Source organism: Misgurnus anguillicaudatus, chromosome 9 (assembly GCF_027580225.2).
Source record: "Misgurnus anguillicaudatus chromosome 9, ASM2758022v2, whole genome shotgun sequence".
In the NCBI taxonomy this organism is placed as follows: Eukaryota; Metazoa; Chordata; class Actinopteri; order Cypriniformes; family Cobitidae; genus Misgurnus; species Misgurnus anguillicaudatus.
This window is the reverse complement of record NC_073345.2, coordinates 21,179,168-21,197,500: the sequence shown is the minus strand read 5'-3', so window position 1 is coordinate 21,197,500 and position 18,333 is coordinate 21,179,168. Positions and strand designations below refer to the sequence as shown.

Here is an 18,333-nt window from a genome sequence, read left to right as displayed (position 1 = left end):
AAAAAGGCAAAAGTGCAAAATGCAAAAAGTTTAATGAAAAGTAAATCTCCCGACAATGTTCACATAACAGTCCATGGGGTTTATTTGCAAGAGACTCACAGGGACTTTACCCTGAATAAAAAACATTTATAAGCATGGCAGGGGCTTTCAAGCCTGCATTTCATAACAAATCTTGCATGGTACTGGAAAGGGTCTCATTTTTTTAATGCTATATTTTTAACCTGGGGCAAAGCCAAATTGTTTTAAATTGTCTGTTTTCATTTTAGTAATTGGAAATCAACCATTTTTAAATCCTGGATTAACATACAAACAATGCATAACCAAACCTACTTTGCGATTTACACCCTGATGGAACCAAAAGACTCAAAATCCTACAGGCATTTATATTTCACATGCTTTTTCATTCTCTATGTCCTGATATTGTTTCTGAACATTTGGCTCTGTGTTGTTATTTTCTTGGAGAGAGCCCTTCATGAACCAATGTATATTTTTCTATGCAATTTGTGTTTAAATGGTATATATGGAGCTACAGGATTCTATCCTAAATTTCTATATGATTTATTATTGGATTCATATGTGATCCCTTCTAACATGTGTGCCTTACAAGCTTTTGTGATTTACAGTGCAGTTAAGTGTGAATATTGTACATTAGCAGTGATGGCTTATGACAGACATGTGGCTATATGCAGACCTTTAGACTATCATTCAAAGCTGAACAAGTCTTCTTGCGTCATTTTATTTGTCTTCTGTTGGTCTGTAGCATTAATTACAATGATGATTAGTGTTTCCTTATCAAATAGGTTGTCATTATGTAAATATCATATTGATAAACTGTATTGTGACAACTGGTCAATGGTAAAGCTCTCATGTGAATCAACTGTCACCAATAACATTTATGGATTTCTGGTTATTGTATTTATGTTTGGCCTTTTTGTTTTTATTATAGTTTCATATATTAAACTTGTAATTGCATGTAAATCATCATTGGAGTGCAGAAGGAAGTTTTGGCAGACCTGTGTACCTCACATATTTGCATTGATAAGTTTCTCTATTGCAGTGTGTTTTGATCTAATGTACAGCAAGTATGGCTCAAGCGATTTCCCAGAGGATCTGCGTAATTTTTTGGCTTTAGAGATCACTATAGTGCCACCTATTTTAAATCCTATAATCTATGGTTTAAAACTTAAGGAAATTCGTAAGAGACTTTCAAAACCATTTTATAAAATCACTAAAACATCAGGATAAAGACGTTGTAACATATTTGCTGTATTGTGTTCCGTATAAACAAAATATAACACTAATTTTTAAACAAATTTCATTGTCAATCATGAGCAGTAAATGTTGATGTTTTCTGTTTAATGTGTGTTTTACATTAGGAGGAATATAATTAAGTTTAATGTATTTTATTTAGCACATGTAATCTAGACATGCTAAAGCAATTATTTGTATGCATTATTGTATAAATTTCAACCAATAGTAAAATAAAATGTTAAAACTTTTAAATAAATTAACCGTGGTATGATCCATCTGTCAATCCATGATAACCATGTTGGAAGTGAGTATTTTCAATACTCTATTACTTTGCCCTATGCTAGTGAAATATGTACATAGAACGTCTCGGATGTAACCCTCGTTCCCTGAAGGAAGGGAACAGAGACATCATGTAGTGACTGACGAATTGGGAACAGCTTTGCGGCGACCTTTCTACTTCGAGAAGCTACTAAAACGCCAATGCAGGTATTTGCATCGGCTGGTGCCGCCCTGCCACGCGAGAATAAAATGAGTTTCAGGTGCAAATATCAAATCAGCTATTTACGCTGAGAAAGCCGAGCATCCAGTGCCCGTCCGAATCAGCAATGGCACTGAAAAATGCAGCGACGGGACGTGAACTCTCGGTTCCCTTCCTTCAGGGAACGAGGGTTACATCCGTAACCGAGACCTTCCCTTTCAGTTGGTCACTATGACGTCACGTTGTGACCGACGAATAGGGAATCCTTACCAAAACGCCACTTAGCTGCCCCTACCAGTGCCTGCTTAGACCTTCTGTCTCTAGATAAGAAGCGGCAGAAACTGGGCTTACTACAGAAGTCTGGTCACTACCTGTTCCTTAACCCATGATAGTAACTAGCAAACTCGGAAGGGAACCTACCTGGCGGAGCTAGGAATGCTGCGGAAACCACACCCCCTGGGAAGGATATACTGGTTGGTATATGATATGAACAACCAACAGGTGTACAAGTTAAGTCTCTAAGTAATATCACATACTAGAGGGAGCAGAGTGAGTTCTGCTGAGGGAAACGTGGGCCAGAAAGGTTAACCCCATGGAAATATACACATGAAAACCCTGTGTTGGAACAATGCGGATGCCTAGGCCTCAACCCAACTTTACAGAGAATACATCTAGTGAGAGGCTGACAGCCATTGCTCCACAACATTGGCTGTCAAGGTGGTGAAGGAGTACCGAACTTTTCTCAAACATATGGCACTAATTTAGATCCATAATGGTAGCGCCAGAATGGTGTTGCAAGCCGACACACGAGCCAGCCCTCAGTGCTTCACCGGTTTGAGGAGAGAACACGAGAGGAAACTGTCTCGACATGAATACTATAGAATCTAATAAATGTGTGTGGTGTCACCCAGCCAACAGCTCTACAGATGTCTGTCAGAGAGGAACCACAAGTGAGTGCCCAAGATGATGCAACACTTCTGATGGAGTGTGCTCTCAACTTAAGGGGGCAGGGTATGCCCTGTTGCTTATAGGCAAGGGAGATGGTGTCCACGATCCAGTAGGACATCCTCTGCTTGGTGACAGCTTTCCCTTTCTGCTGACCACCATAACAGACAAAGAGCTGATCTGAGGTTCTGAAGCTTTGCATCTGGTCTACATAGAGGCACAGTGCACTTACGGGACATAAAGCCATGGCTGAGTCTGCCTCCTCCAGGGGCAGCGCTTGCAGGCTTACCGCCTGATCTCTAAAAAGAGTGGTGGGAACCTTGGGCACGTAGCCCAATTACATTTTATCGTGTAAGCGTGTCGTGTTGACGGCGCATGTGCTGCAGAGATTGTGTTAGATACTGTCTGTGGTAAATCACTCAGAATCTCCGCATCCCGTCCAGTGACCACACATGAAGGTGCCACAGGTTGGGGTGTGGGTGCCATAGGGGCTGTTTACACTTGGTATTAAGATGTGTTTTCATTGATCGGATCACAAGTGGACGAGAGAGACACATCACGTTTACACCTGGTATTTTAATCCGTCTATTTTGTCCACTTTTGACTGCTTCTGTCCTGAATACTGTGAGGGGGCAGTCTGTGAGATGGTGGGCGAGTCTCTCTGCTGTCATTCAAACGCGAGCGGGAGTAATGATGAGTTTATATGGACGCGAACTAATATTATGTCGGAGACCGCTGCTTGTTTAGCAAGTAAACATACTGCACATTGTTTTTTATGTGTATATGTTTGAGCTTTCTCTGAATTTTCACCGCAATTAATGAAATAAGATCGATCGCGCAACTTTCACGCTTTCAAAACTAAACTACGGAGATCAGAAGCTTTAGTTTTATCAATGATAGGCTAAAAATAGCACTGTTCACCGTCTGTTCACGCCAGAAGTCATAAAAGACCTAAAACCTGTGTTTAGTACCTCAGATTAGATAAATGGGCGGAGAGAAGGCGGTCGCGTGTGGCTGTTCGAACACATTCAACCACATGTGCATTCCGCAACTACAAAAGTGATCCGATCGAAAGTGGTTTCGACTACCTCTGAATGTTGTTGAAAGTGGTCGAAAGTGGACGAGCTCAAAACGTTTTGAACACCGTTTACACCTGGCGTTAACATCGTCCACTTGTGATCCGATCGATGAAAACGCATGTTAATGCCAAGTGTAAACAGCCTAATAATGTGCCTGACTTTGCACATATCGTTTGTGGGATAAGGCTCACTGTGCGCTAGTGCATCCATGCCAATTTAACTGTCGGTTAGTGAATAAAACAGGCGACAATGGGTTGTCTCTGGAGATGCAAACAGATCTATATGTGCTTTGCCGAAACGTCTCCAAATTAGCTGGATCGACTTGGGATGGAATTGCCATTCACCAGGACACGCTGCTCGTGGGAGTGCATCGTCCGTTGTGTTTGCCAATCCGGGGATGTGAATGGCACAAAGAGACCCCAGATTCTTCTGACTCCAAAAGAGGAGATGACGGGTGAGATGCGACAGGTGACAAGAGCGTAACCCTCCTTGACGGTTGATATATGCAACAGTCACAGTATTATCGGTGCAAACTAATACATCCTTTTCACACAGCTCTGAGAGAAGACAAACGAGTGCAAGATATACAGCCCACAGCTCGAGGCAGTTGATGTGCCAGTGCAGCTGGGGTGCTGTCCACACCCCGAGACGGCAAGCCGTTTTTTATGGCCCCCCACTCCGTGTTTGAGGCATGACTGGAGACCTGTTTCAGGGGTACACCAGCCCAGAGAAACATTGGGCCTATCCACGAAGTGAAGGTGAGACGGCACGCAGGTGTAATGGTTACACAATGGACACCGCTGTGCCACACCACAAGTTCAGTTCTATACCAAGAAAAGAGATCCTCTGCACAGGGCAAAGTTTGCTCTTCTCCCAGTTGACTTGAAGGCCCAGACGAGTGAGATGCCGAAGCATTAAGTATATGTGTTCGCAGAGCATCTGGCGTGACTGCGCTATTATAAGCCAATCATCCAGATACGTGAGTATGCGAACACCGCTTTCTCTCAGGTGTTGAAACCCCCCCCCTTCACGACCTTAGTGAAGACGCGGGGAGAGAGAGCTAGCCTGAATGTTAAAACTTTGTACTGATATGCCCGCCCCTCAAACGCAAAGCAGAGAAACTGCCTGTGACGAGGGAGAATCGAGACATGAAAGTATGCATCCTTCATGTCTATGGCTGCAAGCCAATCTTGGGGACGAATGCATTAAAAAATGTTCTTGTGCATCAGCATCTTGAATGGCTGCTTGTGAAGTGCACAGTTCAGAGAGTGTAAATCCATGATCAGTCATAACCCGACGCTTTTCTTGAGGACTATGAATTAAGGGCTGTAAAACCCCGACCTCATCTCGGCTAGAGGGACCGGCTCGATCGCGTCCTACGCCAGTATGACCACAATCTCCGCATGTAGTATGTGTGTGTCGGCATGTTTCACAGTAGTGAAGCAGATGCTCAGAAAATTGTGGGTCGCCGGGCGGATTGAATTGCATTGCCAAGGCGGATCATGCGTAAAAGCAAATGCGATGGGCTGGGGAGCTGTTGCCAGGCACCCAGGGACCAAGCGAGAGGAATTAAAGGCACGACCTGTGTACCCGCGGGGGGCAGCTGAGCAGAACGGAGGTGATCACCAATATGTGTGCTACGGCCACACAGAGAGGGGTGTTGTGCGGGGCAGCTCCTGGTGCCGCTGCTGGGTGACCAAGCAGGTGGGACCCTGCTGAGGGGTGCCCAGGCCACCCGATGCACCCGTCATCACTAGAAGAAGAGGAAAACAGTGTTTTTTCAGATTTCTGAGAAAGGGAATGCACTCTTTTTGTGGAAAGGTGGGAGCTGGCTGAAAATCCGTTGGAACAGAAAAAAACTGGAACACATGATTCCCCACCCAGCCCTTGTCAGGACGAAGCTTCACAGCCACACCGCTGGGGCTGGGCACTGGGCGAGGGAAGTGCCGTTCCCGGAGGTACTGGCTTTGCAGTAAGTACACGAACCCCACGTGAATGTTGCCTTCGCATGCTGTAAGCCCAAGCATGAAAGACAGTGCTTGTGACCATCCTTAGGACCCATGTACTAGGACCAGACTGCTTAACTAAATTCCGCTCACCTACAATTTCATCAATCTCCGGTGAAATCGATCCACCCTCCATCAAATTTAAAATTCCTCTGCATGCCTAATACCTGCCGTTTTCAACCAAATCCTTATGCCTGGGACACACTGCCTGCATGGGATCCGTGGAGCTGGTTTGTTGCGTGACTGCTGCGGACAAAAATCTGCTTCACTTCTATTCTGTCGCGGGGCTCGTGGTGTGAGTGATATCAAAGTGGAACCGGAACAAGCAGATTGATCGAAGCGGCCTTTGGATAAAAACCCGCTCTGCGCTCTGACTATATTTTGCACACTCTGCTCCTCGCTCACTCCCCGCTATGCTCCGCTCACATGCTATGCCCCTGACAAGAGAGAATGGCTGTCTTTACAAAGACACAAATTCCACTCATGCTTGCTCTTTTAGGAAATACACTTTTTCGGATGAAGCACACAGGGGAGTGGCAATGCACACACTCAAGTTCAAAGAAAAATAAATCAAAGAAGTGGAATCCATGAGCCTTCCACTGTGGTGCTGTTCGCCCAACCAACTACAGACACACGGCGTACTCCAGAGCAGAGAGAAAGCTTCACAGTAGCAGGTTTCACTGCCGGCTTTCGAAGCGTAAAAAGCTGATTTGATTTTTGCACCTGAAGCTTATTTTATACTCGTGCGGCGGGAGGCGCTGCAGATGCAAATACCTACATGCCAAGTTCACTGGTGTTTTAGTAGTTTCTCAAAGTAGGTTCCCAATTCGTCGGTCACAACGTGACGTTGTTGTGACCAGTGTTGGTCAAGTTACTTGGAAATAGTAATTAGTTACTGATTACTGATTACTTCTCCAAGAAAGTAATCCCGTTACTTTACTGATGACTTATTTTCAAAAGTAATTAGTTACTTTACTAGTTACTTTACTAAGTTACTTTTCAAAATGCATGATGCACGACCTGAATATGCTACAGTATAAAGCCCGGTTGCATAAAGCACCTTATGTGTAATTTTCCCTTAAACTTAAGGGTGTTGCAGAAAATCACTTAAGTTTTTTCTGTTGCATCTCCATGGCAACAGAAGTATTTTATAACAACAAACCTGGGTCGCTGTGGTGAAACATTTAACGATTACCCTTACCTAAGAGAACCATTTAAGGGATTATACTTTATGCAACACCCTTAAATTATTCTCTTACAGTAGGTAAGGGGAATTTACCCCTTAAGTGTCATACTTAAGGGAAAAACTTAAAGGTGTTTTATGCCACCGGGCCAAGACCTTTCAGTCTAATTCTATTCTTTCTGCATATTTCATCATCTAAAATAGAATCAAATGAAACATTCTCTGTTTTAAACTCTCGACACGCACTTATTTGTGGGCGTGATGACGTCTGGGTTTTTTTAACGCTGCTAACAATATCTATATAGCCTACTGTCTACAAACATTAATAATATTAACATTACTATACATCGTTTAAATGGTCTACGGGTTTAGCATCAGTGTATGGTCTCTGTTTTGAGATACAGATGCTCTAGCATGATAAATGTAGTATTTTGTAACAGAAGTCCAGATGAGAACATGCAAAGTGTAAACGGGACTTTTTACCTTGGTGTTAATATAACGATCGCGAGTCGAATCCAGTCTGTTTCAGATGTGTGAATAACCCATGAAAACAGTCTAATAGAGTTCATCAAATGACCATTTTTGTCCATATGCGTATAATCCATGAAATATAGATATATAGTCTGTTGTTTACATCAGATTTCGCGTGAACGTGTATGAGAGGGAGACGCAGCGGTCATGTCAGCTGGGGTTCAGGGTTTTTTTCAGTAAGTTTCACATTTGAGGTGCACGCGAGGGGAGTAGGATTTGTCCGGGGAGTCGGATTTCAGTAAAACACTGGCTTGCTAGGTGTTTGCTCAGATTTGAAGTGGAAGTTTTCGCTGTAGATAAAAGTTTTATCTCCACGCAGAGTGTAAAGCGGACGCTGGTATTTTTGTCACCTTTAACTGGCTTAAACTCAAAGTAATGTCGATACTTCCAAGCATTAAACGCTGCATAGTTTTGTTCTTCCATGCTGTGTCTTTTCATGTTCAACACTATACTGACTGACAACGTGGCGCTCATACGTCATTGTCACTCGACTCGCGTCATGACATGAGACTGTTCCCAAACTGCATACTTCCATACTAGTAGGCGAAAAGCACTACTTCTCATATTCTTTGCCTACTATACACTGAAAAAAATGATTTATTGAATTTAATAAAAAATTTTAAGGTAAGTGGTTGCAATCAATTTATTTAAGCTACATTTAAACAAAAGTTTTATATTTTATTTTACGTTACTAATCTTTTTTGTTTAAATGTAGCTAAATAAATTGATTGCAACCACTTACCTTAAAAAAATGTATTAAATTCAATGAATAATTTTTTTCAGTCTATAGTATGGAAGTAGGCGGTTTGGGACGCAGCCAATTCACGAAACAAAATCAAGGTTAAATAACGCAGTAACGCAGCCTTCTTACGTGGAAGTAACAGTAATCTAATTACTGTTTCTGCAATTGTAATCCCTTACTTTACTCGTTACTTGAAAAAAGTAATCGGATTACAGTAACACGTTACTTCTAACGCGTTACTGCCCATCACTGGTTGTGACCAACTGAAAGGGAAATATAATTAAACCACTCATGAGCTAATTTCATCAAAAGATTTTAACAGTGCTGTCAAACAACACTCTGTTTGAGGAAGACACCAGTCTGTGTGATCAACATTAGATTAATTGATATTAATTTATATCATGCTTGTTTTGTGATGCCTTTTCTGTCACTGCTGAGTGGACATTTATAATCTTCAGACATTTTGTTTTCAAAGTAAATAATGATGCGAGTTATCATCTCCAAGTTACGTAAATCCCTTTTCTTGGACTACAATGTAGGACTGTAGGCAACAGTTTACTTCCTGGGATTGGTGATGTAGACAAGACCGACATTATCATAGTTCCTCCTGCTTCAGACTCACAGCCGGCAAGTTAACTTCTGTTAGCATCCAAATCTTTCAAACAGATTAGATTGGCCAATCAGGGACACAAAGCGTTTCAGGAAGAGAATCTCTATCTACAATCTGGAGCTTCAAAAATGTACGATTTGTGGAAAATAATGTGTTTTTAACCATAAACCATACAAACACACCCAAATTATACCAAATACACAAAATAACCTTGTTTTTAGCAATAAAACAGGTGCTCTTTAAGTTTAACACCTTCACCATAAATGGTTTAATAAATGAAAACTCTTAACTATGTGACTATTAGTGACCTAAACATTTTTTGTGCTTTTGCTTCAAAACCACTTAATCCCAGCCTCAGGCCAGAAAGACTGAAGAAAGGTTTTAACCCGGTTAAAGAAGGTTTAACTTTTTGGAGAAACTATCACTTTAATTTTAAAATAAAACATATATACATTTTGTTACTCTCACAAAAGGTGCCTGGAAAATGTTGTTTGTGAGCGGAAAATCAATCCCTTGAAATTATGGGTGTAAATTCCCAACTGAAGAAACCCTTTATATAAAACCATGCAAAACCTTGCCAATTTCAATTCCAGACATGTCCAGCTCCAGATCTGTGGATTAGTTCATTTGCCTTTTTCTGACTGTGATGAACAATAACTGATACATCTATGACTGTGACAAGTTTATTTTTTTAATCAACAATAGCAACTGAAGCTTATTGAAATGCTGTTTATATGTTGAAGTGAGTTTTAATTTTATTTCATGTGACTCTAAAGACCATTCATACCATGATGGATAACTCTTCTTATCCTGTGATGCTGACTCTAATGGTGCCCAAAGAATCAAAATCATTTAGGCACATATACTTTATTTGTTTTCTTTTCCTTTATTTGCTCATATTGTCTTTAAATTTTCGACTTATTGCTGTCATTGTCATGGAGAAATCCCTTCATGAACCAATGTACATATTCATATGTAATCTATGTGTGAATGTAATGTATGGAGCCTCAGGATTCTACCCTATATTTTTGTATAATTTGATTTTGGATTCATATGTCATTTCCTCTCACATGTGTGCTTTTCAAACCTTTGTCATATACAGCTCTTTAATGTCTGAGGTTACAATATTAACAGTCATGTCATATGATAGATATGTAGCCATATGCAGACCTTTAGACTATCATTCAAAATTAACTAAAAGCACCTGTTTGAAATTAATTGTGTTTTCCTGGATTGTACCAAACTGCTATGCAGTTCCGACAAGCCTTTTAGCAAACTTGAGGATGTTTTGCAAATATCACATTGACAAATTATATTGTGACAACTGGTCAATTGTAAAACTATCTTGTGCATCACCTTTTGTTAATAATCTTTTTGGATATTTAAGTATTGTCACGTTTACTTCTTTTGTAGTTGTTATCATAGTGTCATACATTAAACTCATTGCTGCATGTAAAGCATCTTTAGAAAATAGAAAAAAATTCTGGCAAACGTGTTTACCACATATAATATCACTGATAAATTTCATTTGTGCTTCTCTTTTTGATGTCATGTATAGCAGATATGGTGCTAATGATATTCCAGAGAGTTTACGGCATTTTTTGGCTTTAGAACTGGTTATAGTTCCTCCTGTTGTTAATCCTCTAATTTATGGGTTAAATATTAAGGCAGTGCGTGAAAGAGTTTTGCCTTCATGTATTATATTAAGAAAAAAATGTTTCACAAAGATTTGTTTAAAGCATAAAGTGTAAAGCATTATATACACGTACTCAATTATAAATACGTGTAAAAGGTTGCTGTGCTGACAAAAGAGAATAAAGAGTCTGTTTTTCACACACATATATTTCTGATACGCTGCAAACTGTCAAAATGACATAAAAGATTACATTTGTTCTTTGGCATAGCATATTTCTAATGATTGCATCTTTAATTTTACCAGGACTCAGTGAAGACATATCTTGTGTAGACGTGTTTCATTTTTAAACTTGTTGCATATCTGAGTCGATGTTACATGCAACTTTAAAAAGAAAATTATTTAGGTTTATTTATCACGTTGTATGATTATTAAAGTCAGAAGTGTCTACAATGCTATGCTGTGTGGAAATATAAAATGTTTGCTGTTCCTTTCAAATGAAACTATTGTATGAAGCAACATCTGTGCTTCTCTAGTCATCTGTTAAATGAAATTCCTGCTGTTGAGTTCATCCTCTGTCTTTCTTTAGTGCTTGTTACACTTTCACAGATCACTTACCAGCATGATGATCTAAATTCACCCAGATTTGAATAATTTCCACAAGATCTAGTATGACCATACTCTCTCACCTCATACACATGAACATTTTTATTGTCTTCAGTTGTGAAGATGTGGTGTATATAATTTAATTATAACGGACAATAACTTAGGGCCTAAAATTTAACACCTATAATTTTACAGGCAATAATGGTTTATTTAAACCTTTTATTTAAAGTAACTTTCTTTTAACACAATTAAACAATATTATTGGTATGAAGAGTGTTTGCTGTATCATTTTATACAAACAATAGGCTAACACAATAGTTTGGCAAACATGCACTTACTCTGCATGTGTAAACAGGTACACACAGTACAATACTGAATGCAGGGCCAGCCTGACCAATGCTAATTTATGGCAATTCGTACGTATTTTAGGTCATGGCTAAGTGGTCGCCTGGGGCCGGCAGAAACCTCATTTTTTAACAGAAATGGTGAGAAGTGCTCAATTATAATGATCAGCATAATATGTCTTAACTGAATGTGAACAGTTGAGATATAATACACATATGTGACTGGATGACTTAATAATTCAGTAATTTTTATAAGAATTAACTATATTTCACTTACACAGTGAAGACTATGCAGTGTTAATTTACATTTGATTACTATTAGTCAATTTTTGAATCCCAAAATTAGTCCGATGTTGGATTTTGAGGGAGTTTTTGTTGCGTCATGTCAAAACTAGGGCTGGGCAAAAAAAAAAGATTTTTCGATTAATCGTTTTTTAAAATGTGGTCGATTCTAAATCGATTCTCAAAGAGCAGAATCGATTTGTTTCTTTCATATTTATTTCCGTAAACATTAAGCGTAAGATTAACGTTGATCTAATTACTAGTCTTCTTCACTCTTCATTCATTCAGTGCTTAAAATGGCAGTTTCAGGTGCTTCATCGATGTTGATGCCACCTTCACATAAAAAGTCAGAAGTATTGAAGCATTTTAGATTTCACAAGCAAGACGACGACGATAGTGTTGTGTCTTTTAAATTTATTTTTATTAATTAAACTGCTGTTCACTGTTCTTTTTTTATTAATATAGTATTTGTATTAAATCTATATTCATTGAGTTGAATCGAGAATCGAGTATAAAAACCTACACGAGAACCGGAATCGAAAAATTGAATCGAGAATGGAAATTGAATCGTTTTAATAGCTTGTGAATAGAAATTGAATCGATCTGAAATATCTGAATCGATACCCAGCCCTAGTCAAAACACAAGCCTGCTGTACACGAGCTTGAAAAAGAAGTCACCGGCCGCCACTGTCAGAGGTTATGTTTCTGTTGGAAATTAAAATTTGACATCAAAACCCAAAGTAGGATTGATGTCAAAACCCAACGTCGGACTGACATCGAAACACAATGTCAGACTGAGATCAAAACCCAATGCTGGACTGATGTCAAAACCCAACGTCTGGTTAACGTCAAAATCCAACATCGGATTGATGTCAAAACTTAACGTCCGACAGACGTCAAAACCCAACGTCACACAGTCGTCAAAACCCAACATCAGGTTAATGTCAAAACCCAACATGTTTGACCTCAAAACTCAACTTCTGTTTAAAGTCAAAATCTAATGTTGGACTGACGTCAAAACCCAACTTCTGTTTAATGTCAAAACCCAATGTAACCCTGACCTAATTTAGCTCAAGTTAAATAATTATTTTTCATATGGTTGTTATATTTATATGTTCATGTTTTATAAATGTTCGTTGCATTTAATAAGTTGTAAATAAATTTGTAAAGTGGGAAAAATTGTATAAAAAGAAAAAATGTTTAATATGACGTAGCTGAGAATTGACCAATCAGATGAGTTCAGACGCTCTGTGTCGCGTGAGTCAGCAGAATCCGGGTCATACGGAGAGAAGAGCGCTGAACTTGAGTGTGTCTGTTTATAACTTGAGAAAATAAGACTTAAAATGTTAAATATAATTGAAATCCTTTTGTAATCTATGAGGGGAGAACTAATTTGAACACATCCGTGTATATTTTTGTTGGAGTGGAGTTTATTTTCGTTTTTTACCGTGTTGAAGCATTGGATGTGGTCAGGTTTTTTTTGTGGATTCCATTGGATGTTCCTTTGATGGCGAGCTACCCAGGTGAATTCTGTAAAGGAGAAGAGGACAACAGTTAATGCAAGGATTCATATAGACTGAGACTTTGCCTTTTTCTAAAATATAGAAGAGGATTTCTGTACGGACTGTGGCTAACAGCTCATTTGCATCGTTGGACTTGAGATAAGTAACGAATATCTGATATCAGAACTGAACTGATTTGAACTGAACATTGATTCCTGAGTTATGATTCCTGAACTGTGATTCATATCCTAATGTGAACGTTTGAGTGTCATTGTTCAATTTGTACTTTGAATTTGAGTCAGTGCATAAGGGTTATAATTCACTGTGATTGTGTATACCAGTGAGGATTGAGTACTCTAAAGAGATCTTTTATTCATTTTATTTTATTCATTGATTTATTTTATTGGGTTATTTAGTATTTTTGCTCTTTTTTTTATCCAAGGCCTTTTTCTTAAACTGGGGAAATTTTATTAAAAGTGTTTTCTTACTATATTCCTGTGACAGCGTTTCCAGTGATTACCCATCTCCAGAGAGCCGTTCCTATCGTTTCTGAGGTGCAATTGGCCTGTAGAGTCCAAAGGAGTTATAATTGATGCCTTGTAAATAGAGTTTTATTCACCTGATATAATTATACATTTTTGGTTATTATTATCATCATCATTTACTTACCTTATACATATTTGTGTTAATTCTCGGGCATCAGAGATATTTCTAAATTTATTGGTCCAGAGGTTGTGTAAAGTGTTACACATAAGTGGCGAGCCAGCCAGGAGGTGGCGCTGTGTTACTGGAAACGCTTTGAAAAAATACTTTAAGTAACCCAAACAATCTGATAATAAAATGGAAGTAGTTGTCAACGAAGGCATTAAAGTCCCTAACTCTGTAGTAGTTAGTGGAGTAACTGGAACTGATGATGACGAAAAACTAATTGAGATTTTGGAGAAACATGGTTCCATATCTAAAATAGTGACAGTACAAGATCCCAAATCTGATTTCTACCAGAACCTGATTGTTGAATTTAACAGTGGGAATGCTATGCAGTCTTTAGAGCCCCTGTTACCGTATACTTACAGGTTGACTGATAATCCTGAGGTAGTGTATGTAGTGAAATCCTTGTCCACTGTTTATACTAAACAACTAGGGGGTGATGCTACTAGATCTTACCTTAAAGGATTGAGAGACATTGCAAACCTAAGTGGTGTTAACTTTGAATCAATGCTTAGTGAAATGCTAACAGAAATGAGTTCTGTAGTTCTTCCTTTGCCTGCTGAATCAGACACCGTGAATCAGAATCACGAAAATCTCATTGATCTGGATCAGCCTGAGAATAAAACTGTGTCCGAGACAAGTAAGCCGCGTGCAGTTAGGAAACAGCAAGCATCGTCTGCTACATTTAGTGTAAATAATTCCATCCTTACTTCTCCTACTGTACTGAACCCGCCAGACGTACAGAGATTAGTTGTTGAGCATGTGGTGAGAACTGAGGAAGTAAATTCTCAAGCGTTTGTAACTACAAGGCTCAGAGCTTTTTCTGGGAGGATTCCCAGACCTGTTAATGAGATTGAGTATGATACATGGCGTACAAGTGTTGACTTTATCCTGAGAGATCCTACAATGTCTAGCTTTCATGGATCACGAAAGATTCTTGATAGCCTGCTACCCCCAGCATCTGATATTGTAAAGCACTTAGGTCCTGAAGCTCTTCCATCAGAATACCTGCAGTTGCTTGATTCAGCGTTTGGCACTGTGGAGGATGGTGATGAACTTTTGGCCAAGTTCATGAATACCTTACAGAATGCAGGTGAAAAGCCTTCAGTTTATCTATCCAGACTTCAAGCTGCTTTGACTGTAGCTATTAAGAGAGGTGGTATCTTGTCCAGTGAGGCAGACCGGCAACTGTTAAAACAGTTTTGTCGGGGCTGCTGGGATAATAATCTGATTGCAGACTTGGCTTTAGAACAGAAACGTGACAATCCCCCTTCCTTTGCACAGTTGTTATTGATGTTGCGCACAGAGGAAGACAAATTTGCCGCCAAAGAAAAGCGCATGAGACAGCATTTAGCTGGTACAAAGCAACGAGTTAATGTACATACACAGAGAACTTGGGTCACTGATGAGTCTATGCAGCCCAAAAATGCTGATATGTTGTCAATCGCAATGGAGACCAAAGAGTTAAGGAAGCAAATAGCCACTTTGCAGAGTCAGCTGGCAAAACTTACTCCCAGAGCTGAGGTTCCCAAGAAATCCATTTCCCAGACCAAAGCTCGTAAAAGCACTGTAGCAGAAAACAAACCTCAGAATTCAAATGTTGAAGCCGCTGCAGCTGATATGAACAAACAAGTTGGAAAACCCAGACCCTGGTATTGTTTTAGGTGCGGCGAAGACTGCCACATAGCGGCTTCTTGCACCGCTGAGCCAAATCCAAAACTTGTGGCTGAGAAACGTAAGCTGCTAAGAGAAAGACAGTCCCAATGGGAGTCTCAGAACACTGCAAAAGAGGTTTTAAACTAGAGCCAGTTCCTTTTGAGGGACGAATTGGAACTGAAAAGTTGCTAAGTCCCATAAAGACTAGAGTTTTTACTTGCAGCCAGAATTCTAAATGTTCAAACTTACAAACTAAGCTGCCAAAAGGATTAATTGGTGCTAAGTGCATTGCAATAGTTGGCATCTCAGGGCAGGAATGTCGCTGTTTAATCGATACTGGTTCGCAAGTCACTACTATTCCCCTTTCTTTTCATGAGCAGTATCTTTCAGAGCACCCCATTCATCCTCTTGCTGATCTTTTAGAGGTAGAAGGAGCAAATGGTCTTTCTGTGTCCTATCTTGGGTACGTGCATTTGAATATGACTTTTCCAGCAGACTTCGTTGGTGCTGAAACTGAAATTCCCACCGTTGCTTTGGTTGTGCCGGACATCAAGTCTCATACAGAGCCCTTAATTCTTATTGGAACAAATACTCTGGACAATTTGTACAAGGAACATTTGAAAGCAAGACCTTTGTCCTTCTTACCTCCCCTGTATGGTTATAGGGCTATACTATGTACTCTTGAGCTGAGGCACAGACAGAGTGAAACGGGTACTCTTGGCTTTGTCAAGATGAAGAGCCAGGTGCCTGAAGTCATGGCCGCTGGTCAAACTGTTGTTTTAGAGGGTACTTTTCATGCACCAGGATCCTTACTTGACAAATGGGTAGTAGTGGAACACCCTACTGTATCATCTTTACCGGGTGGAGTGGTAGTAAAGTGTTGTTTACTTACTCTTCCCACTGAAAAGTCAGGATGCCTTCCTGTAGTCCTCACTAACGAGACTGACCATGATGTGATTATTCCAAGAAGATGTGTCCTTGCCGAGGTTCATGCGATGGAGTCTCTGCTTTCAACTAAAGGAGGTACATCAAAATCTGATTCCCTCAACATTGAACCTAAAATGGTTAAAGAATCAAGAGTCACTGTGAACTTTGGTGATTCACCATTGCCTCAAGAGTGGAGAGATCGGATTACAAAGCTACTTAATGAAATGCCTGAAGTCTTTGCTCAGCATGACTTGGACTTTGGTCGGACTCAGAAGGTGAAGCATAGTATTAAGTTGAAAGATGAAACCCCTTGTAAGCAAAGAGCCAGACCAATTCACCCACAAGACCTTGGCGCCGTACGTAAACATCTCCAAGAACTCCTGTCAAGTGGTGTTATCCGGGAATCAGAATCCCCTTTCTCTTCACCCATTGTGGTGGTTAGAAAAAAGAATGGTGATGTCCGTCTTTGCATCGATTACAGGAAATTGAATTTGCAGACGATAAAGGATGCATACGCCCTGCCTAACCTTGAAGAGACATTTGCGGCCCTGAATGGTTCTAAATGGTTCACTGTACTTGACTTAAAGTCAGGGTATTACCAAATAGAAGTAGAGGAGGCAGATAAACCAAAAACTGCCTTTGTGTGCCCCCTGGGTTTCTGGGAATTCAACCGTATGCCTCAGGGGGTCACCAACGCACCAAGTACTTTCCAACGTTTGATGGAGAGATGTATGGGAGACATCAACCTAAAGGAAGTACTTGTATTTCTTGATGACTTGATCGTGTTTTCACAAACCATAGAAGAACATGAAAGGCGGTTACTGCAAGTGCTCACTCGGTTGAAGGAATACGGGTTGAAACTTTCACCAGAAAAGTGTCGCTTTTTCCAAACTTCTGTGAAGTATCTGGGACATATAGTGTCCGAGCATGGAGTCGAAACCGACCCTGAAAAAATTGAAGCCATTAAAACCTGGCCATGTCCTAAAAACCTTAAGGAACTAAGATCATTCTTGGGGTTTTCCGGTTATTACCGGAGATTTATAAAAGACTACGCTCAGATTGTGAAACCGTTGAATGAATTGACCTCTGGTTATCCTCCTTTGAGAAAAGGGAACAAAAAGCCAGCGAAGGAAGGTAAATACCACAACCCCAAAGAGCCATTTGGTGGACGTTGGACGTCATCCTGCCAAAAAGCGTTCGAAACCTTAATCATCAAGCTCTCTACTGCTCCTGTCTTGGGGTTCGCTAACCCAAAACTGCCTTATACTCTTCATACAGATCCCAGCACCTCTGGACTGGGGGCTGCTCTGTACCAAGAACAGGATGGGCAGCAGCGTGTAATTGCGTATGCTAGCAGGGGGTTATCGCACAGTGAATCCCGCTACCCAGCCCACAAACTCGAATTCTTAGCTCTCAAGTGGGCTGTAACGGAAAAATTTCATGATTACCTTTACGGTACTTCTTTCACGGTTGTTACTGATAGCAATCCCCTGACGTACCTGCTGACAACAGCCAAGCTGGATGCAGTTAGTTACAGATGGCTTGCCGCTTTGTCTACTTTTTCGTTCAAACTACAGTACAGAGCTGGAAAGCAGAACACAGATGCTGACAGCTTGTCACGCAGGCCACAAGAAGGGCTGTCTGAAGACCATCTGTCAACAAAAGAAATGGAGAGGATTGAGAAATTTGTGCAGTATCACACATCTGAAACTGATGTCCCTGGTATCACTGATACTGATGTAGTCAAGGCTGTCTGCGAAAGACACTTGGTACAGCAGAACAACGATCCTGCTGATTCTTTGGTTTTGTCCCTTTCCATTCACCCAAATGCGATACCCAGCTGCTATGAA

General features: G+C 40.3%; 2 protein-coding genes across 2 annotated transcripts; both read left to right on the top strand.

Annotated features, from left to right (window-relative positions):
- Positions 1–312: 312 nt before the first annotated feature.
- LOC129423296 (olfactory receptor 5AR1-like) lies at positions 313–1,245 on the top strand. Its single transcript, XM_055179545.1, has one exon. The coding sequence runs from the start codon at positions 313–315 to the stop codon at positions 1,243–1,245; it is 933 nt and encodes a 310-aa protein (XP_055035520.1).
- Positions 1,246–9,616: 8,371 nt separating this feature from the next.
- On the top strand, positions 9,617–14,975 carry LOC129423294 (olfactory receptor 52E8-like). Its single transcript, XM_073871292.1, has 2 exons — positions 9,617–10,507; positions 14,883–14,975. The coding sequence occupies exons 1-2, from the start codon at positions 9,617–9,619 to the stop codon at positions 14,973–14,975; spliced, it is 984 nt and encodes a 327-aa protein (XP_073727393.1).
- Positions 14,976–18,333: the final 3,358 nt, after the last annotated feature.